The sequence below is a fragment of the Staurois parvus genome, unplaced genomic scaffold (assembly GCF_062004578.1).
Source record: "Staurois parvus isolate SC_StPar_1 unplaced genomic scaffold, SC_StPar_1.0 ptg001028l, whole genome shotgun sequence".
Classification (NCBI taxonomy): domain Eukaryota; kingdom Metazoa; phylum Chordata; class Amphibia; order Anura; family Ranidae; genus Staurois; species Staurois parvus.
Genome location: NW_028318824.1, coordinates 345380 through 369010, shown reverse-complemented (window position 1 = coordinate 369010; position 23631 = coordinate 345380). Strand labels below are relative to the sequence as shown.

Sequence of the window (23631 nt, the reverse complement as noted above, 5' to 3'; positions counted from 1 at the left end):
ATAGTAGGGGGAACTTCACCCCGTACTGCTGTCACACAGAGTGCTCATTGATCACTGAGCCGCTGCAGGAGCAGGAACATATTATATGTTCCACCCTAAAAACAGGTGGAACATGTAACATGTTCCTGAAGGTGAACTTTTCCTTTAATAAATAATCTTGTATTGTCTATCATTCCTCTTCTGTATTGAGCAAAATGTGCCATTGGGCCTAATGGGTATTTTAACCACCTGGGCAGCATAGTTCCTAAGTGGTTAGTGCTCTTAATTTGCAGCTCTGGGGCCCTGGGTTCTCTGTGTTGAGTTTGTATGTGCTAATATATGATTATGTGGACCCTGAGTGCTTTAGTTTTCTCACACATGTTAGGTTAAATGGTTTCAACGCTTAGTATGTGTATACGTATGTGTCTGTATAGCAGCAACAGAAATGTAAGACTTCAAGTTTCCTTGTGACTGAGGACTGAAGTCAGTCGTTATGCACTTAGTGGCCACTTTGTTAGGTGAACTAATCTGGAAACCATATAAGTGTACATGGTCAGCAAAAGACTAATGTATGCTGTGTCATTCAGATGATATTCTGTTGGTACTGAGGAGCCCATTACATGGTAAGACAAATTATACTATTAACTCTTCATCCTGGCCATTTAATACAAAATATGATAGATTCATGAATTCATGATATTTATACTAGATTTTCCTCCTGCAATCTTTATAGCTCATCAGAAATCAAAATTTCTTCAGACCAGGCAGCAACCACAACATGCAATCTTAAGTTTCCCAGTAAAGCTGGCCATAGATGGGTTGAATCTCGCCAAGTTCAGAAGGGACTGACTGAGATTCGATCCATGTATGGGCAGTCTGATTGTACTCACCAGTCGACTTGGGTACAACCAGCACGTCGGGTTTTTAGCATGTGATTTTTACCAGGGGCTATAGCTGCTAGCAGTAATCACTGCTAGAGTGATTGGCTGGAGACTAGTGTGATGAATGGCTTCAGGGGATCAGTCATCACAACCAGAACTAGGGGGGAAAAAAGATTGCTCAACTATGGAGTAAGGTCAGTATTACTGTGTGCTAGGCCATCTCCTAGAAAAAATTAACAATAGATTCTTCATTAGCAGTTGTCAGGGGGTGGGGGGTTGGCAATTTTTATTAATTTTATTGTGGCCGAAGTTAGGAAACAAAACCACCTAATTCCCTGCTACTTAATTCACTCCTAGCCATTTGTAATTAAAAAAAACCAAACACATTAACAAGGCTAAGTTACTATTTCCTTTGTCCATTGTCACATGGTGCATCATAGCATCTTTTCTAGTAGTCCAGGCAGTCTACCTGGTTTTGTTGTCTCCCCTCATGACATGATATCATGATGCTGCTTGAACTGTGAGGACCCCCACTGATGGACAGCCAATGTAAAGCATGCATGTCTTCAACAAGAGATGTGAACACTCACAGAAGGATCCTCCAAAGATAGTCCAGGAACACTGTGGCCTGTCACGTGGCTTCAGAATCAGGGCTAATCTGTTTTTTTATTTTAAATATAAGTGGGTGATCAGCTAAATTGTGGTGTGAGGAAGTAAGTAGCCTGGAGAACAGTTTCAAGCAGTTATGGTCGTCTGTAATCTTGAAAATCTGGCCATTCTGTTCTGACATTTTTCATTTAGAAGTTATTTTATCCCACAAACTGAAAATCAAATTTTCCCCAACAAACAACAGTTTGAGATGTTGTAACCACTGTGTCTTCCACAGATGAGGTCCACGGTCAAAGTTGCTTTGATTACACATCTTCCCCATTCTATTGTCCGGTAGAACAACAATTGAACCTCTTTACCATGTCTGCAATCTTTGTTTATTGAGTTTCAGACGTGAATTTGTTGCTTACCTATTTACAGGATGAGTAAGTGTGCATAATGTGGCCACGGTGTATATGTATACTATAAAATGATGTGAGCTATATGAATGACTAGACAGTAGATTTCTGCACAACATGGGCATAGACAGACAGGTCTCTCACCACAGAAGTGGCACATGTACTGTAAGATGTTGCAATTACCCAGTCTTCCGATACTAGCACAGTGATATTAAACCCTACTTGGTCAGGTTATTGCAATCCCCTGTGGAATCTGTCACATCTGTTTACAAGCCGTGAATTGCCATTTATACATTTAATTATTTTATATCCATGTTTTAACAACAGTCTGCCTAAGAGGTACATCAGGGAAAAAATAATGAATGTGGAAAAATCCCTGTCTCTATCTCTATTGTGTGTGTGCATCTAGTATTTTGTTACAATTAAGCTTCTTTCTTGGAAGACATATTAATGACTTTTTTTCAGAGGCCAGTTGAAGAGCAAAAAGAGTTACTTAATAAATGGAATGAAATGGGAACGGATGAACCAGGTAAAGGTCTATTTTATATTTTGCCTTTAATGCATCCTCTGTTTAAAGTAGCCCTAATGTAGATGTAGGTGATTTTGTGAATGCAGTTGAGACATTAATTGTGGTCTGTAATGGGGCCAAGTTTGATGTCAGTGGTAATATGTGTCTAGTGAAAGAAGAAAAAACATAAACGTTTTAGTCAAAGTCCAGCCAGTGAAGTTTCCACCCATGAACAATAACCTCCAACCATGTTTAGCTAATTGCTACAGAAATTTAAAAATAAAACTGAATCTAAATGCCCCAAATACTCTCTAAAGCCGGTGGTCAGATGATGGGCCGGATCCTGAGTCTTCTGTCTCCCTCACAGCAAAGTGACAGGATCCTCTTTTGGGTGTCTTCGTCACTGCCTAGTGATATGGACACTTCTCATTTGCTATGCATCAATAAAATGTTAACAGGTCCTGAAGACTGCATCTGTGGCTTGATGTCATCAAGAAGAGGGCAACAACAAGGCAGGTAACCTGTACTGTGGGTGTAGATCAGCAGTCTCCACTACCAGAAGAGGCATGGGATAAGTGAAGTTAGGTAAGTAACAGTGAGCATTCGAGGGCTTTTGGAGTGTCATAGTCACACAAATAATATATTATCTTCTCAGTTCGGCAGGCCATAGATGATGCGATTTTCTTTCCTGCAACCACAGTTGATTACATAGAATTGTATGTACAGTTGATTACATAGAACTGAAGTCTTGCATGAGCTCATGAAATTTGCTTATTAGCATTTACTTTTGCATCATCAATCTAACTCCATTTAGTTCAGTTGATGTTTTGTTTTTTCAGACTTAAACCTTTTTAGACCTGTGTATGCACCTAAGGACTTTCTTGAGGTATGTAAATACTATAGGAAAACATGTTAAGTGTGAACAAAACCTGGAGGATTGGTTACATATTTGGGCAAATATCTCTCAAAGCCCTAGCAATATAATATCCTTTGAGAACTGAAAATCTTATGTTGGTACCTCACAACTTCCAGAATGGCAAAATATACAGGCGTTAAACAAAATTATGGAAACACTAGGTAAAAAGAACAAAATTGTTACCTAATATGGTGTTGGACCAACTTTGGCATCCACGATGCCCTGAATTCTCCTGGGAATTGACGAATATAAGTCTTGGATGGTGGATAATGGAAACTGATACCACTCTTCATGCACACAATTATTCCAGTTCTTGCAGAGATGCCAGACGCAGAAACGAGCCCAAACCTTGTTCTCCAAATTGACCATAGTCGCTCTATAATATTGAGGTCCAGCAATTGCGGCACCCTGGGAAGGTACGAGACTTTATCTGGATGCTCATCAAACCACGATTTGATAACACCAGCTGTGTGAATCGGAGCATTATCGTCTTGGTAATTGGTCCTGTCTTTGGGAAACAATGTCTGCATCATGGGGTGCACATGGTTGGCCAAAATTTGTGCATAGTCGATGGCAGTGATTCTGCCTTTCAAAGTGATGATGGGGCCTGCAGAATACCAAGATATGGCTGACCAAACCATGATTGCACCAAAACCATGCTTTACCATTGGCACAAGATAGTCCTGGTCGTAAGCTTGGGATGGTGTTTGCCACACTTAAACACATCCAGTGGTTGGGAACAGTGTGAAGCTTGATTCATAGAACCATATTATAGTTTTCCGTTGATTGATAGTCCATGATTAATGGGTGTTGCACTACTCTCTCCTCTTCTCAGTAATAATATCGGTCACTAGGGATTTGGCAATTGCAGCTCGGCTGTGAATGTTTTGCTTATGGAGTTCCCTCCATAGTTTTTTTGGACATGGGCTTTGAAAGACTGAGATTGAGCTCTGCAGTCACTTTTGCAGCAGTCGTTTTCCTATTTCGGGCCACAATCCTGCTCAATGTAATTTTTTCCTCAGGGTCACTTGACCCTGTCGAACGCACCTATCCTTATCAGACGATGTTTTCCCGGAAACTGTACAGTTGCAAGAAAAAGTATGTGAACCCCTTGGGATTACATGGAGTTTTGCATGAATTGGGCATAAAATGTGCTCTGAATGTCATCTAAGTCACAACAATAGAAGAACACAGTCTGCTGAACATAATACTACACAAACATTAGATGTTGCCATGGTTTAATTGCACATAACATGTAAACATTCACAGTGCAGGGAGGAAAAAGTATGTGAACCTTTGGACTTAATAACTGGTTGACCCTCCTTTGGCAGCAATAACCTGAACCAGACATTTCCTGTAGTTGCAGATCAGACCTGCACAATGATCTGGAGTCCTTTTGGACCACTCCTCTTCACAAAACTGTTTCAGTGTAGCAATATTCTTGGGATGTCTGGTGTGAATCGCTCTCTTAAGGTCATGCCACAGCATTTCAATCAGGTTGAGGTCAGGACTCTGACTGGGCCACTCCAGAAGGCGTATTCTGTGCTGTTCCAGCCATTGTTTTGTTGAATTACTTGTATGCTTTGGGTCATTGTCCTGTTGCATCACCCATCCTCTGCAGAGCTTCAGTTGGCGGACAGATGGTCATACGTTTTCCTGCAAAATGTCTTGATAAACTCTGGAATTCATTTTCCCATCAATGACAACAATCCATCCAGGCCCTGAGGCAGCAAAGCAGCCCCAAACCATGATGCTCCCTCCGCCATGTTTTACAGTGGGGATGAGGTTTTGATGTTGGTGTGCTGTGCCTTTTTTTCTCCACACATAGTGTTGTGTTTTCTTCCCAAACAACTCAATCTTGGTTTCATCTGTCCACAGTATATTTTGCCAGTAGTGCTGTGGAACATCCAGGTGCTCTTTTGCAAACTTCAAACGTCCTGCAATATTCTTTTTGGACAGTAATGGCTTCCTCCGTGGTGTCCTCCCATGTACTCCATTCTTGTTTAATGTTTTCCTTATTGTAGATGTGTCAACAAAAATATTAGCATGTGCCAGAGATTTCTGTAGGTCTTTAGCTGACACTCTGTGATTCTTCTTTACCTCGTGCAGCATTCTGCGCTGTGCTCTTGCAGTCATTTTTACAGGACGACCACACCTAGGGAGAGTAGAAACAGTGCTAAACTTTCTCCATTTGTAGACAGTCTGTCTTACCGTGGACACATGAACATCAAGGCTTTTGGAGATACTTTTGTAACCCTTTCCAGCTTCATGCAAATCAACAATTCTTGATCGTAGGTCTTCTGAGAGCTCTTTTCTGCGAGGCATGGTTCACATCAGACAGTGCTTCTTGAAAACAGTAAACCCAAAACAGGTGTGGGTTTTTTAAGGGCAGGACAGCTGTCAGCAACACATCCAATATCATCACACTGATTGGAGTCAAGGTTGGCTCACTCCTGGCTCCAATTAGCTCTGGGAGAAGTCATTAAGCTAGGGCTTCACATACTTTTTCCTCCCTGCACTGTGAATGTTTACATGTTATGTGCAATTAAACCATGGCAACATCTAATGTTTGTGTAGTATTATGTTCAGCAGACTGTGTTCTTCTATTGTTGTGACTTAGATGACGTTCAGAGCACATTTTATGCCCAATTCATGCAAAACTCCACGTAATCCCAAGGGGTTCACATACTTTTTCTTGCAACTGTATATGCCATCATAATAGTTGATACTGTACCTCATGACACCTCAATTAAATTGGCAACATCTGTCACAGAGGCACCAGCTAAGTGGGCACCAACAATTTGCCCTCTTTGAAACTCAGAAAGCTCTGACATGGATCCATAATACTAGCAACAGATGCAAAAGTGAGGCTTCCCACCTCTTAGCTAGGTGTCTAATCACACAGCGAAAGCAAAAGAATGTTACATCACTTCTGATTTCAATGTAAAACATGTCACTTTCACACCTGAAAATCATGTAGTGTTTCTATATTTTTGTTCAACCCCTGTATATTTTCCTATATAACTCAACATATTTTTGTGAATGTATGCAAGGTATGGTGTTTTGCATATTGTGTTTCTGCTCAAAAGCAGAAAGGCTCTGGATCCAAATCACCTCATTAGAAGTATGCTCAGTCAAAATGTACATAAAAATGAATGAGAAGTTCTATTTCACAAACTTGTTTCCCCTCTCACCAAGAAAGAACACAAATACAATGGATATAGAAAAAAATCACCTCCTTTAAAATAATCATATTTTGTTGATTTGCAGCCTGAAATAAAAAGACAATTTTGGTTTTATCCAGCTGTATCTACTCAGTGCAACTTATAACATCCACGTGAAAGATATAGCACCAACATTCCAGAATAAAAAAATGTAAAACAGAATCTATGAGTTGGAAAAAAGGATCACCCGCTCCTAAAATGACTTGTAAATCAGGTGTCGCTAATCACCTTCTCAATAGCATACAAAGCCATTTGACTCTCAACGGTTATCAGTAGAGATGAGCGAATCGAACTTGGCGAAGTGGAATTCGTTTCGAATATTAGGAAAAATTTGATTCGCACCGAATCCGCATATTAGCAAACTTCGGATGCGCGAATCGAATTTTTCCCGATCGGCCGATTTTCATCCCTTCTACAGCCGGCAAAAAGTGTCCCTGCAGAGAGCTCCGCTATTTCTGACAGTTCTCTGACAGTTCCTTCACATTTACAGCGGTTGAAACATTGTATCTATTTGTTTCCATTTAGGATACAGATGTTTTTATTCGGAAACAAATAGATACAATGTTTCAACCGCTGTAAATGTGAAGGAACTGTCAGAGAACTGTCAGAAATAGCGGAGCTCTCTGCAGATACACTTTTTGCTGTACTGGAATTCTTCTTCTTTTCATTCTTCTTCTTCTTTTCATTCTTCTTCTTCTTCTTTTCATTCTTCTTCTTCTTCTTTTCATTCTTCTTCTTCTTTTCATTCTTCTTTTCATTCTTCTTCTTCTTTTCATTCTTCTTTTCATTCTTCTCATTCTTCTTTTCATTCTTCTCATTCTTCTTTTCATTCTTCTTCTCATTCTTCTTTTCATTCTTCTTCTCATTCTTCTTTTCATTCTTCTTCTTCTTCTTTTCATTCTTCTTCTTCTTCTTTTCATTCTTCTTTTCATTCTTCTTCTTCTTCTTTTCATTCTTCTTCTTCTTTTCATTCTTCTTTTCATTCTTCTTCTTCTTTTCATTCTTCTTCTTCTTCTTTTCATTCTTCTTTTCATTCTTTTCATTCTTCTTTTCATTCTTCTCATTCTTCTTTTCATTCTTCTTTTCATTCTTCTTCTCATTCTTCTTTTCATTCTTCTTCTTCTTCTTTTCATTTTTCTTCTTCTTCTTTTCATTCTTCTTTTCATTCTTTTCATTCTTCTTTTCATTCTTCTCATTCTTCTTTTCATTCTTCTTCTTCTTATTCTTTTCATTCTTCTTCTTCTTCGTCTTTTCATTCTTCTTTTCATTCTTCTTCTTCTTCTTTTCATTCTTCTTCTCATTCTTCTTTTCATTCTTCTTCTTCTTCTTTTCATTCTTCTTCTTCTTCTTTTCATTCTTCTTTTCATTCTTTTCATTCTTCTTTTCATTATTCTCATTCTTCTTTTCATTCTTCTTCTTCTTCTTTTCATTCTTCTTTTCATTCTTCTTTTCATTCTTTTCATTCTTTTCATTCTTTTCATTCTTCTTTTCATTCTTCTTTTCATTCTTCTTCTTTTCATTCTTCTTCTTCTTTTCATTCTTCTTTTCATTCTTCTTCTTCTTCTTCTTTTCATTCTTCTTCTTCTTCTTTTCATTCTTCTTTTCATTCTTTTCATTCTTCTTTTCATTCTTCTCATTCTTCTTTTCATTCTTCTTTTCATTCTTCTTCTCATTCTTCTTTTCATTCTTCTTCTTCTTCTTTTCATTCTTCTTCTTTTCATTCTTCTTTTCATTCTTCTTCTTCTTTTCATTCTTCTTTTCATTCTTCTTCTTCTTTTCATTCTTCTTTTCATTCTTCTTTTCATTCTTCTTCTTCTTCTTTTCATTCTTCTTCTTCTTTTCATTCTTCTTCTTCTTTTTATTCTTCTTTTCATTCTTCTTCTTCTTCTTCTTTTCATTCTTCTTTTCATTCTTCTCATTCTTCTTTTCATTCTTCTCATTCTTCTTTTCATTCTTCTTTTCATTCTTCTTCTTCTTCTTTTCATTCTTCTTCTTCTTCTTTTCATTCTTCTTCTTCTTCTTCGTCGTGCCCCGTGACTGCCCAAATGAGTGAAGTGTGCGGTGATTCTAAGATCGACGGCACTCATCTGCATGTCATACTGACTGACAGTATTATTTCTCTTCCCCAGCAGACTCCAAGGGCATTTAAATTAAAGGTACAGTGTTCTGCACTAATATAAAGGCTCTCTGAAGCCTAGAAACCCTTTTAATAAGTTAAATTCGCAGCGAATAAATTCGCATCGAATCGAATTTCTTCCGCAAATTCGGCGAATCAGCCGAATCGAATTTTTGAATAATTCGCTCATCTCTAGTTATCAGCTGTGGTCATTTTGATTAGCTCAGCATAAAAAGAGCTTTCCTGGAGCAGTGCAGTCCCTGATAGTGCAACTGAACCAAACAAGCACAAGTCAGAAGATGGATAAAAAAAAATGTAGAGGCTTTATCAATGCCTAGAAGCATGGTGAAGTCTATTATTAAGAAGTGCAAGGTATTTGGTACAACACAGACCCTCCCTGGATCGGATCAAGACGTCGCTCCAAACTGTATGAAAGAGCAAGGAGGAAACTGGTCATAGAGGCTACCAAGAGGCCTACAGCAACTCTGAAGCAGTTGCAGGAATTTATGATAAAGTGGTCATTGTGTGCATGTGACAACAATATCACAAATTCTCCAGAAATGTGGCTTGTATTGGAGGGGTTGCAAGAAAAAAAAAAACACTTCTAAAGAAAGACCACATGCAGTCAGAACAGAGCTTTGCCAAAATGCACCTTAAGGATTCTGAGGCCACATGAAAAAAGGTGTAATGGTCAGATGAGACTAGAACTGAATTATTTGGCCTTAACACTAAATGATATGTTTGGCGTAAATCCAATCCAGCTCACCAGCCAAATAACACCATTCCTACAGTACAGCATGGAGGTGGTAATATCCTGTTATGGGGGTGTTTCTCTGCACCAGTAACTGGAGCACTTGTCAGGATAGAAGCAAGAATGGATGGGGCAAAATACTGTCAAATTCTTGAGGAAAATATGCTGCCCTCTGCCAGAAAGTTGTCAATGGGAAGAAGATTTACGTTCCAACATGACAATGACCCAAAGCACTCAGCAAAATTTACCACACAGTGGTTGAAGGGAAAAAGGTGAATGTCCTTGCATGGCCTAGCCAGAGCCCAGACTTAAAACCCATTTAAAATCCATGGAATAACTTGATGACTGCAGTCCACAAATGGTCACCATCATTTATTTATTTTTTTTTACATAATCAACATTTATTGATTTTCTGAGAGAATGCAAAGAAAAGGGAGAAAATATAACAAAACAAGATATAAGTATTGTACAGCAGTACACTGATGTATATGGGTATACAACATCTACGTACAGGAGGCTAGGCAAAGGAAAGTTGGACCCAACATAAAGTAGGGCTTTTACAACACTTGAGTCACCATCAAATTGAACTGAACTTGAGTAATTCTGCAAAGAAGAGTGGGCAAGTATTGCAAACTCTAGATGTGTAAAGTTAGTAGAGACATATCCCAACAGACTAAAGGCTGGAATTAAACAAAAGGTGGTCCACCAAAATACTGATACAAGGGGTGATCCTTTTACCAACCCAGTGATTCTATTTTTGAATTTTTAAAAAAACGTATCTGACATGGTGGTGTTATATCTTTCAAATACAGATGGATAAAACAAAAACTGTGTCTGTCTTCATTTCAGACTTCAAAGCAACAGAATGTGATTATTTTAGAAGGTAATTCTTTTCTATACCCACTGTATGTCACCTTTATCTATATTTAACTACTGCACTTGAAACTATGAACAAGCCTTACAATGAAATATAACCGTGTTTATCCTCTGTGTTTACCTTACAGTATGTTAAAAACATTTCTGAATGAAAAGTCTAAACATTTAGTCCCCGGTCACACCGATCTAACTTTGAAACTGTGCTACTTCCAGTAAAGTCACACAATTTCAAAGTCGGATGTCATTCCGACTTGTGGTGCGACTTGCAAGACATCTGCGGCTTGCAAGACACAGATATCTATGCAAGTCACGCCTGAAGTAGTGCATGCACTACTTTAGAATTTGTTGCGGCTCCGATCGGAATTGCACCAGTATGACTGCTTTAATTGCCGACTACAGGGTGCGACTTCCAAGCAATTTAAAACTCACATGGCAAATCTCATGGCAAGCCACTCCCGGTGTGACTGGGCTGTTAGCCTCTTACAACTTCATTTGATGGCCAGGCAGTATGATATTACATACCCTCACCAGTGTAATATGTAAACATAGTGCCAATACATATGCCTCGACTATAATTATACTTGTCCAACTCCCTCCTCATGCTTTAGTCATTTAACTGTCAAAAATAATATAGATATATGCTGTTAAGATTTGGCGTACTATCCTATGTTGGAAGTGTTGGCACATTATCTAATGACCAGAATAAAATGCCAAAACACTCAATAGAGGAATATGATGATTATTGAGAAATACCTTCCATAAGATAACGCTTGGTAATTTTATTGTGGGCTTTAGGTCAGCCTTAAGTGTAACAATTGCATCATCTTGTAAAAATCAGATATTCAAAAGATGCGGCCACATGCACTTATGGCTAGATATAACAGATCTGGAAAGTCATTGCTGAACACAACTTCTGGGTGATGCATATCACAGTAGCAATGGCTGAGGTATCATCATGTACATCAGCAGATGCAGTCATCACACATCTGGAATTTCTATACCTGCTTTATACACTAAATAATTTTTACTCACATTTTACCATAAAGCAGTGGTAACAGTTTTTCTGAAAATACAGTAATAGAAGGGCTGAAATGATACTTCAGGCTCTCTTCAGTGCTGGCCACATAACTAATTGTCTACCTTGGTTACATGATCTTACCACCTTAAGTCAATTCCTTTCCATATGCACTTGGTCCAGCATTAGCTGCACATTATGGATTTGAAATTACTTCTTGATTGTGAAAAAAGTTGAGCACTGAGTGTTAACACATCTGCTTGTAGTCTCCACCAAGGATGCGTATGGCAGGGTGACAACACAGACTCACAACTGGGAAACAGTTGTCACCCCATAACAGGAAGTGCCTGTACCTAAGAACCTTCATGGCAGGATTTCCAGGATATTAGTTTAGTGAAAGCTACAAATTTAAATGAATTGAAAGCAGCTTTTGAAATTACATCAACATACTATAGGTATACTTTATTTTTTATTCCATGGGCACGGTCTGTACATCAGTAGTCTGTGTTATTAAAAAGATACTTTTATCTGTTCCATGCAGGTGGTGAATGTGTCTCTGAAAAGGGCCCTCTCCAGCTCCCTTATACTGTACTTCCTATGTTTGCTTACCCTCCCTGCTTCTCTCTCTGTTGCAGCAAGCTGTGAAATCAGCACTGTCAGTAGTGGCATCCCATAGGCTCATTCACACTTGACTAATTTCTAATGCTTGCCAAACGCCCCTATAGTGTTTGACAGGCGTTAGACAGGCGTTTTTGAAGCGTTTTTAATGCTCCTCAAATGCTCCCAAAATGCCCTATGAGCGTTTTTGAGGCGTTGGCTAGGTGTTTGCCAAGCGTTAAAACCGCACCACAAACTCCTATAATGAATTTTAATGGTATTAACGCTCCGCAAACGCCTCGCAAATGCCTTGTAAATGCCCTACAATTCCTGCCAAGCATTTGAGGAGCATCATCATAGATTTGAATGGGAGGCTTCAACTCCTCCTGACTGGACATCAATTTTGCCGCGATGCTAACGCTTCAGTGTGAACAGCACTGTGTGCTGCCATGTGTAGAATTTCCATAGGCGTTTGAGGAGCGTTAAAAACACCTTCCCAAACGCCTAAGGCCTGCTAACAAAGCTAGTGTGAACTTCGCCTAAGTCACATGACAATGCTCAGCCCTTGTGATAAGCACTATCAGAGGGGAGAGAGTCATTTGCTCCCCCATGCCTAGAAGCAACAGGTAGTGTTACCAGCTGTGACAGAGGAAGCAGTGGTGACAGTCGGGTGACTGGCAAAGAGACAGTGTCTTCTAAAGCTTCCATATTGTTATGTAGCTTCTCAGTAATTCCTCATACTACAGTGGGGCAAAAAAGTATTTAGTCAGCCACCAATTGTGCAAGTTCTCCCACTTAAAAAGATGAGAGAGGCCTGTAATTGGCATCATAGGTAGACCTCAACTATGAGAGACAAAATGAGAAAAAAAATCCAGACAATCACATTGGCTGATTTGGATAGAATTTATTTGCAAATTATGGTGGAAAATCAGTATTTGGTCAATATCAAAAGTTCATCTCAATACTTTGTTATATATTCTTTGTTGACAATGACAGAGGTCAAACGTTTCCTGTAAGTCTTCACAAGGTTGGCACACACTGTTGCTGGTATGTTGGCCCATTCCTCCATGCTGATCTCCTCTAGAGCAGTGATGTTTTGGGGCTGTCGCTGGGCAACACGGACTTTCAACTCCCTCCAAGGGTTTTCGATGGGGTTGAGATCTGGAGACTGGCTAGGCCACTCCAGGACCTTGAAATGCTTCTTACGAAGCCACTCCTTCGTTGCCCAGGCGGTATGTTTGGGATCATTGTCATGCTGGAAGACCCAGCCACGTTTCATCTTCAATGCCCTTGCTGATGGAAGGAGGTTTGCACTCAAAATCTCACGATACATGGCCCCATTCATTCTGTCCTGTACATGGATCAGTCGTCCTGGTCCCTTTGCGGAGAAACAGCCCCAAAGCATGATGTTGCCACCCCCATGCTTCACAGTAGGTATGGTGTTCTTTGGATGCAACTCAGCATTCTCTCTCCTCCAAACACAATGAATTGTGTTTCTACCAAACAGTTCTATTTTGGTTTCATCTGACCATATGACATTCTCCCAATCCTCTTCTGGATCGTCCAAATGCTCTCTAGCAAAATTCAGACGGGCCCGAACATGTACTGGCTTAAGCAGGGGGACACGTCTGGCACTGCAGGATCTGAGTCCCTGGCGGCGTAGTGTGTTACTGATGGTAGCCTTTGTTACGTTGGTCCCAGCTCTCTGCAGGTCATTCACTAGGTCCCTCCGTGTGGTCCTGGGATTTTTTCTCAGCGTTCTTGTGATCATTTTGACCCCACGGGGTGAGATCTTGTGTGGAGCCCCAGATCGAGGGAGATTATCAGTGGTCTTGTATGTCTTCCTTCGACAGCTCTTTGGTCTTCACCATAGTGGAGTTTGGAGTGTGACTGTTTGAACTTGTTATCAGTATAAAAGACACCTGTCCACAACCTCAAACAGGTGCCATTGATACAGGTAATGAGTGCAGGACACAGGAGCCTCTTAAAGAAGAAGGTACAGGTCTGTGAGAGCCAGAAATCTTGCTTGTTTGTAGGTGACCAAATACTTATTTTCCACCATAATTTGCAAATAAATTTTTTCCAAATCAGCCAATGTGATTGTCTGGATTTTTTTTTCTCATTTTGTCTCTCATAGTTGAGGTCTACCTATGATGCCAATTACAGGCCTCTCTCATCTTTTTAAGTGGGAGAACGTGCACAATTGGTGGCTGACTAAATACTTTTTTGCCCCACTGTATATTTTACATTGGAATGCCCATCTTCCAGTTGGATAATACCTTTTCTTTACATTTCCCTTGTAGGTGCTTATTAATCTTCGTAATCCTAACTATGATACTGATCAGACAAGTTTTAGGGCTCAACTTGGCCTGATTCAGGTCCCATTAAAAACTAAAGACATCCCGGAACTGGTAAGTCAGAAATATATCTCCTCTCTGCTTTATGTTAATATGATCCCTTAATACAGTCCAGTGACAGCACAAATCTACAGGCTACATACAGTGTCAGTGGGAGGGCACAGTTTAGTTATTTTCTTGAAGGTTTATACAGCAGGGTCATAGCCAAGAGGTTTCCTGTAAAAGAAGTGTGTGTGGTCCCAATTTTTCAGTATTGGAGGCCAGTTTGGTTCTCTAATACTTCCAGTGGCTGGGGAGTGGGGAAGAGGTGGCTTTTCAATACGCAGGCTGCCAGAAAAAGTAATAAAGTATGTAACAAGGTGACCTCTTGGTAAAAGCGAACCTGTGATGATCAGGTCAGTTTAGCACACTTTTTTTTTATTTTGGAAATAGTGTGATGGCCTAGAACCTATGACAATGTTTTATTCCTATCTGTGTCTATTTCTCATCTCACTTCCTTTCTTTTTGATGGGTGCAAGCCAAACAGAAAGTGAGGGTAAATCTCCCCACTTACCTTCTGTTAAGATGATTCTAAAAGTTCATTTTTTTTTAACAACAAAAATTTTATACTTACCTGCTCTGTATAATGGTTTTACACAGAGCAGCCCCAATCCTCCTCTTCTCGGGTCCCCCTCCAGTGTTATTGCCCCCCCTTCCCCACTGGGTGCCCTCCCTAGCAATCCGCTTGCTACGGGGGCACTTGTGTGGGCTTGCTCCTGAGTCTCACTCTGTATGTATTTAATATACACAGAGCATGGCTGCCCCTTCTTCCTTTCCTCCTCACTGGCTGTGATTGACAACAGTAGGAGCCAATGGCTGCTGTCTATGAGCAAATGAGTAGTTGGAGAGCTGAGAGAGCATCTGCCTTCGTGAAAATCACTGGATCAATATTGGGGTCAGGTGAGGGGGGTAAGCTTCACAGCCACATATAATGCATAAAGGTAAAAAACCTTCTACCTTTACAACCATTTTAATGTGCATCAGGCAAAACAGGAAATGAGCCAAAATCCCCCCCAACTGTGACACAGTCAGTAACAAAAACACATTTTCTAATTAAATTGAGATATGTAAACAAAAGGCCAGGATGCTGGCTGACATTTGGGGGCCCATTTATGTTAACATTTTCCCGCCCGGCCTACGGCCAGATGGCGGCTGGGCGAGCACCTTGCCATTTCGGGTGGACGCCATACGGCGTCCTTTTGGGCATGCGCAGTTTGCGCAGAGACGCTCAGCAGCATGATCTGTCACCGGCCGTGTACCTCGGACACGGCTGATGACAGATCTTAGTACCGACCCTGTTGCCGGTACCATGTGACCTGCTGTGACCAATCACAGCAGGTCACATGACAGTTGTATACAATGGATGGCTTCATTCATGCCATTCATTGTATACTAGTGTGCCTAGCTGTGAATGGTCACAGCGATCACATGCACAAGCTGGGCCAATCACGGCCCAGCTGTGTCATGTGATTAGCCGTAGCCAAATCACAGCTAAGCTAAAAAAAAAAAAAAACCCTGAATGAATCGATGTTATTCAGGTGAATGCTTGCTTATAACAAAGTAATTCTTTGCTATAAGCAAATAGTGTAAAAAAAAAAAATAATGATCACTTCCCCAAAGTAGTACAATGTTACTATGGTAAAAAATTAAAACTAATAAAAAAAGAAAAAAAAATTATTTTTTTTTTCATACTGTCACCAGTCAGTGTCCCTGATCACCGCCATGCCAGTTATATGATGACGCTGTACTGCACTGGTGACAGTATATAAAAAAAAATAGTGAAAATACATTTTTTCATTTTCGGAAAAATTATGACAAAAAAAATTATAAGTTAAAAAAACTCGCCATGCCTCTTATAAAATACGTCGGACTGTCTACTTTGCAAAAAGGGGTCATTTGGGGAGATCTGTACTGTTCTGACATTCTTGGCCCTCAAGAAATTAGATTGGCTGTCAGTACTTCAGGATTGATCAATATTCAGATCTATACCATAGTTTGTGAACTCTATTACTTTCCTACAAACTAAATAATAAATATTAATTTGGGTTATTTTCACCAAAGACATGTAGCAGAATATATCTTGGCCAAAATTTATGAAGAACAATTATTTATTTGCAAACTTTTATAACAGAAATAAAGAAAAACGTGTTTTTTTTTCTTCAAAATTTTGGGTCTTTTTTTGTTAATTTAGCAAAGAATTAAAAAACCAGCGGTGATTAAATACCACCAAAAGAAAGCTCTAGTTGTGTGAAGAAAATGACAAAATTTTAGTTTGGGTACAGTGTTGTATGACCGCGCAATTGTCATTCAAAGTGTGAGAGCGCTGAAACCTAAAAACTGGCCTGGGCAGGAAGGGGGTAAAAGTGCCCTGTATGGAAGAGGTTAAAGGTGGCTTTCAGATTCCAATAGGCACCCCCTGCAGAACTCCATATTTACTGGGCTTGGGATGTGGGGAGGAGGCTCATGTTCCCAGCGAACAAGGCGCCTTGTCAGGGGGATTATGGTTTAGTATGGATAAAAAAGTAGGGATTCCCCCTAAGTGTCCATAACAGACCCTAATCCAGGCATGCACGAAAGGGGATATACCACACCCAAATAAGGGTCTGGTATAGATTTTGAGGATGGGCCCCATACTGTTTTGAAACACAAAAACAAGCCAAAAGCCATTTTTTTCTTTCACAAGATGTCAATTTTGCTGCAGTACATCTTAAACATCCTACAGGTACTCCACTTCACAGGCAAGTTTAGCCTTTTTGCTGCCAGGCCTGCCAGGCCTGTACACTGTATGGACTTAACAGTGGGGGTTTTATACACGCTTCCAGTGGCAGCAGCCACCAGGAGTGTGTGTATATATGACAAGCTGACTGTCATCTGTCAGAAGCAATCTAACAGCTGGATACAGTGGAGATGGATTAGAACCCCTGTCAGGTTTTATTGCTGTCTGTGCTCCCCTTACGGATATTCACCCTCTCTATTTGTACTGTTTACAGTTATTGCTGAAATTAAAAGAAAATATAAAATTTTGGGTTGTCCTCAGAAAATAATAATGTAATAAAGGGGAAATCTTCCAATGGGGACACTAAATTTGCGGGGCCCCAAGGGATTCTGTTTTCAGGGATTTCCTCTCACTTCCTGTTATAGCTTTGGGACAGGATGTGAAAGTAAATCTCCTTAATGGGACACAAAAAAACAACAGGCGTATTAGCCCCTACTCTATCCAAAAGTGAAACTTTAGTCAGAAAATTAAGTCCTGCTAGATCATTTAGGCTGGCCCCTTTTGCAGTTATAGCAAAACATTAAAAATAAGTGCCTATACTGTTTGAAATCCAGTAATACACAGTCTCACCGTGCTCTGCACATGCTCAGTTGCTCTCTATTTTTTAGCATTGTGCCAAAAATGTATAGGCTGATCTTTTGACAGCCTAAAGATTTATTGCTGCTCTGGGCTTCAGAAAAATGGCAGCCTCCAGCAAGAAGAAACTGGAGGCTATTTACAGAGCACACTATTTTTGGCAGCATTTTTTATTAATGATGAAATGTATGTTCCTTGTTAAAGAACGTTATTTTTTATCAAGTTGTTATGGGTAAAGTTCCAGTTGACTAACTATATAGTTACAAAGTACATATTCGCATTGGTAAGCCTTCTTTAATCCTTTTATCCCATGGATCTGCTGAATTTAACTCATGGATCACACATTATCGATGCATTGTGATATTCTCTGTGAAAAAGTTATTCCATGAAAATGACTGCACGTTTTTGCTGCTAATACTGTTACCTTTTAGATTATGTTAAATTTGACTTCCCCTGAGCAGTTGTTGAGGTGTTAGTAGTTTCAGGAGAAGCTCAAATATCAGTTCATGAGAAATAGAAGCTTCCAATAGTAACTAGAATAATATCTATTTTTTGCAGAAAAACAACTCTGCAAAATATTTGTGATTTAAACATCTTGATGTGAAAATGATCTTGTGATAAAATAATGAACTCGTATAATATCATGAAATGATGCAGAGCTAGGAATGAACTTTTATGCGGATATGTGAATTGGACCTATTGACATCTCAGTTTCTGTATGATGAAAGCTTTTACATACTCAAAGCGATATTAAACTCAAAATCAGAAATGTAATCTGTTGTACTTTACCAATCCTTAGATGTGGTTTTCTTTCCTTTTTTTTTTTTTTCGCTCCCCCTCCCAGTTTTCACCTGGTGATATGGCCAGCAATACACCTCCTGTATTAGAATGTCCCCTCTCTGGATGAAGGAGCACAGGGGGTACCTTTGGACAGCAGCATTACCAGTCTGGGGGTAGTTAAGGAGGAACTTTAGTCTCCCCCCAAAAATTTGTAATGATTAATTGGTAACAAAAATGAATAAATACTTTAGCTGCTGACTTTTTGTCTAGGCGATCCAGGCAGATGTGGGAGCAGGTAGCTTTCAAAACCAGGTGCCCACTCCCCACAAAAAATAACAGTTTCCAAAAGTGGGATAAGAGGGAAGGAGTAGGTGGAAAAGTGGAACTTCCCCTTTTGGGTGAAGTTTCGCTTTTAGCTAGCAGTTACAGCAAAACTTCTTTTTTTACTTTTTGGGATAAAGGTTTTAAAAGGAATAAATAAAATCTGATCAATGTAAGCACCCCGTTAGTGGTAAATGGTTTGTCCCAGCACTGTGCTACATCTGCAAGACAGTTTTTCTGTTGACAAACAGGTTACTTACTGGCTGGATCACCAGATGAAAGTAAAAGAAAGAAAGTCTAAAAAAAGAAAGCCAATGGAGCCATCACATTTAAGAATTGGTAAGCTGCAATATATTTAAATATTTGCTTTTTAGTTTATTAACGCTTTAACATTATCATTATCATTTTTAGTTATTTCTTTTATAAACTCCTATTTCTGGTTTTCTGGGCATTTACTCTACTTGTTAATGTTGCCTAGAAGAAAAATGTGTTCTAATTTATGGTTTCCTAGGTATTGATCACCATCATCACCAGAATGTCTAAGTACTCTCCGTATTCCTGATTGAGTGGGGGATTTGTGGAATATACTACATGTTAGCAGCTGTAAATTTAGGTTGCTCTAAAGCTGTGGTTTGTAAACAGTCTGTGAATGACAGTCTGTCATTCTTGTTCTCTAGGGGTTTTGTGAATACTCACCTCCTGAGAGATTCAGAATTTAATGTAAGGAACTTAGGGACAGCCTGAATATCTGTCCTAGACATTTTAAAGCATAGTATAATTAAAGTGACACTAAACTCACATTTTTTTTAAATAAAATAAATGCAATATGTTTAAATATAAGTAGAATGTACTTTCTTTGTCTCTCTTCCTTTTGTTTTATCTCTAAAATGCAAGCTTTTCTCTGCTCTTCTCATACTTCCTGGTCTAGGGTGGCTACATTCATTCTCCTTGCCCCCTTGTGTATATGAACATAGCCACTCTTTCTTGCTCAACCCCCAGATGGACTACACATCTTTGTGCAGACAAATTCATCTCTATAATTGCTTTACACATAGAACAGAGCTTGTGACCAGAAATAATGGCACTGCTCACTGCAGTAGTGATAAGCGTGTATCAGTGGAGGATAAGGAGCGTGCACAGGGCAAAAAAGAAAGCCCAAAAACTGATATTAAACTAACAAAAAAAAAAAAAGCCATGGTATACTTGATATTTTAGAAGAATTGAAGTAAAAAAATTAGTTTAATATCACTCTAAATGTGAATGTACAGTATGCAAAGTGCTGTGTAATTTGTCAGTGCTATATAAATACCAGGAATAAACAAATATTAAATTATGAATTACATAACTGTATTTTTCCCGGGTAGAATGTTGTTTTTTCTTTTTAAATCTAGAGAGAATTCTTTGGGGAACTTAACTTAAACACAGGTCAGCTAGGAGTGGATGACTCTACGCCAGTCCCACCAGGTAGGTATCATGACTTTTAATTATACATTTTTCAGACCTTTTCAAACTGTCACACTGCCCAGGAATACAGACGCACAGGACGCAAATACACTATCAACCTTTTGTAGAGATTTTTTTTAATGAGGGACAGCCTGATTTATGACTAACTGTGTCAGTAATAACCCAAATAAGTGTTTATTATTTAGTTATAGAGTATACAAACTGTGGCATGTGTATCACAAAATCAATCAATCTTGATGTACTGATGGCCGATATATATTTTTTACATACTGTCACTAGTGCAGTACAGCGTCATCATATAACTGGTGTGGTGGTGCCCAAGGATACTGACTGGTGACAGTATGTGAAAAAAATATTTATATATATATATATTTTTTTTCTTTTTCATTACATTTTCTTTCTTTTTTTTTCTTTTTTTTAGAATTGCTTTTTAACACACTGTTACCAGAGCATTATAATGTTACCATAATGGGGAAGTGATCAGAATTTTTTTTAAACATTATGCTTGCTTATAACACAGAATTTCACTGGTATAAGCAACCATTTTTACTGAATGAAATTGATTTATTCAGTGTTTACTGTTGTGGTTAGCTGCGATTGGCCACAGCTAATCATATGGTACAGATGAGCCGTGATTGGCCCTGTCGGTACCATATGATCACTGTGACCAATCACAGCGAGCAACACAATATTACGCAATGGATGGCATGAATGAAAGCGATCCATTGTGTACAATTGTCATGTGATCTACAGTGATTGGTCACAGCAATCGCATGATACCAGCAGTGGCCAGTATACTGGTCGGTCATCTGCTGTGTCTGGTGGACATAGCAGGTGACGGATCGTGTAGCAGCCTGGCCCGTAAGGCGTGTTCTGGGAGGACTGGTTATAGACTTCACACTAGAAAAACAACACTTTTATGGGCATTTATCAGCATTCTTGTTGTTTCTTCAAAGCTGCAGAAAAAACAACAAAAGTGCATCAAAAACATGTCATAAATTCTATAGGCACATTACTGATCATTTCTTCATTTTTCATAATCAACGTACACATGTGAACAAGCCCAAAGGGCTATATGCGTACAAGCTAGGTATGGACTGGTATTCTCTCAGATTAGGTACTTGGAGAAAAGAAAAAGTCCTGAGAATATCTGTTGGACCCAAAAAACGTTTTCCAATTAGAAAAAAAAAAAACCCTGAATACTTCAGTTGGATTAATGGAGGCATCATACAGTATGTACATACTATATGTGGACTGGTGTGCTTATTATGTTAGTGCTGGTTTTAAGTAGGTATTGCTTTGAGTGGTTAGTTTCCTCTAATTTAGATTAACTGAAAAACCTTGCAGTCACTTTAAAACTTTTAAGTATTTAGTAAAATTCCACTTCTGCTGTATATGTTTAAGCTCCACTTGTTGGTAGTATGATGTCTTTGTCTCCCACCTTTAACTGAAAAAAATGCTAATTACTACAAGAAGAAAAAACTGTGGCTTTTTAGAGAACTTTGTGTAATAAAAGTATGTATATCCAGAACTATTTATTTTTTATTTTTGGATGATGTGAGGAAAGTTTTTTTTTTTTTTCTTTTTTTATACAAGTAGTATGTGGGGGAAGGTTAGAACCCTTGTTGGGTTTACTGCAATACAGGGCTCAATTACAGATATTTTCTTTCACATTCCAACCTGGTTGACCATGGTTTAATCAGACAGGGATATAGACATAGGCATAAAAAGCTGACAGACGCTTTAGCCTTTCCATAGTCTACCAAAAATAAAGTTTTTATCTCTGGTAACAACATCACCAGGGTAGTTAGTGAGTAGAGCATTCGATAGCGGTAAAAATGAAACAAGGTTTCTAATTCTTACCCTATGTAAATAAAAAGTAAAAATGTTTTCCCTGGATGTACACTCTAAAGTTGAACTCCAGGAAAACAGTAATTCAGAAACAGTCAGGTTATACCGCTGCCTACAGGTGGTTGCGACACTGACAAACAGAAAAATTGTTAGCCAGTCCATATTTTGCCTCTCCTTTCCACAGCATGCCTTAGTTTTTTGCTAGTGTCCTAGGAGGTTGGAGAAAAATCTTCTTTTCTATTGTAGCCTTCCTTAGTTTGTGAAGTTTGTTCCTTCGTTGGATCATGACCTTTGGTGTGGACCATGACCGTTGGTCTGGACCATGACCTTCTGGGACTGGGCTTGTAGCACTTCCAGACCTTATTGTACAGTGTTAGGTTGTTGCTGAGCTCTTTTCACGTTCAGAAATGTGACACAGCTCCAGGTGTGACCTTGTCTCAGAAGATTCACACAGTGAGTAAGGCTGGTCAGGCTGAAGCATTGGGACCTATTTCACTGTTTGCACCTCTGGGCTTTCAGATTTCTGGCTACTGTCAGTTCTAAAGTAGTAAGGGTTAAGGCTGAGGGATTAAGTGCTGATGTCATCTGCTGGGGGGTGTGCCATGCATGCACTGCATTCTCTTCCCGCTCTTCATCCTGGAGGAAGTAACATCTGCAGCTGTTCCTGCTTTTGACGCACCACATGGATCTCTGATATCTGGTTTGTTCTCCCTGCCTGGCTACAGTGACTTGATCACCTACAGCTAGTTGGAACTTTCATGAGCACCAGCTGTTGGGTGTTGTGAGTACCTGAGGCCTTGGCTCACTTTGGCCTAGATGCATTACTACTGTGGGGATGCAATGTGTTTTTGCTAAGACACATAAAGAACATTTCCACTCCTATGGGTAACCTCAGCCTATACTCCCCTACTGGATTTGGAGATGCTCGTTTTTGCAGGCCTACTAAGAACACCCTAGGGGTTTGCGCTCAAAGCCATTCTGCCTGCACAGGTTCTACGTGTTATCTGCAGAGTCTGTCTCTGACCCTCCTGAACCCTTAAATAAAACCAGGCCTGCTGCCCATTTTACCATATCTGGTTAAGTGTCAGAGTCCAAACAGCCTAGCTTTAAAAAGACTGTTTTTGGGGCACAGTACTCTCCTGCTGTTGTCTCAAATTTACAGAGGGTTGTTTCAAACCTTACTGATGCAGTGTGTATTACTCTGCATCTGGAGGATTAGCCTGCTGTTCCAACATCATTGGTATTTTAGGTCCAACATCTGCACATACTTTTCTACTGCACCAGCTATTTGAATAAATCCTTGAGAGAGCAACCTCTCCCTTATTTGTTGGTACTTGGTATTTTTCAGCTCCCCCCATAGTGCAGGGGCCTAAGCTCAGGATAAGACAGTCAGCTGATCTCTATAGAGCAGGAGGTTCCTGGTGGGTCCACTCAATCTCTTTCGGTGAGCAAGATGGTCTCTTACCTCATTCGGGGGGAACCCTGCTTGTTAGGATGTCCTCAGAGCAGATGGTCTCCTTTTCATCAGAGGATCTCAGGGTGAGTTGGTTTTCTGTGTCTGACTCTATTGTACATCACCTAGTTGTTGCAATACCTT

The 23631-nt window shown here is 39.6% G+C and overlaps 1 protein-coding gene across 3 annotated transcripts in view; it reads left to right on the top strand.

Annotated features, from left to right (window-relative positions):
* Positions 1–23631, top strand: part of TBC1D19 (TBC1 domain family member 19) — a 222241-nt gene that overhangs the window by 78525 nt on the left and 120085 nt on the right. For all 3 annotated transcript variants that reach the window (XM_089657792.1, XM_089657793.1, XM_089657791.1), the window contains exons 6-9: positions 2333–2396; positions 3215–3261; positions 14174–14281; positions 20111–20183. In XM_089657792.1, coding sequence (XP_089513918.1) covers positions 2333–2396; positions 3215–3261; positions 14174–14281; positions 20111–20183 — 292 coding nt within the window. The remainder of the gene's footprint in view (positions 1–2332; positions 2397–3214; positions 3262–14173; positions 14282–20110; positions 20184–23631) is intronic.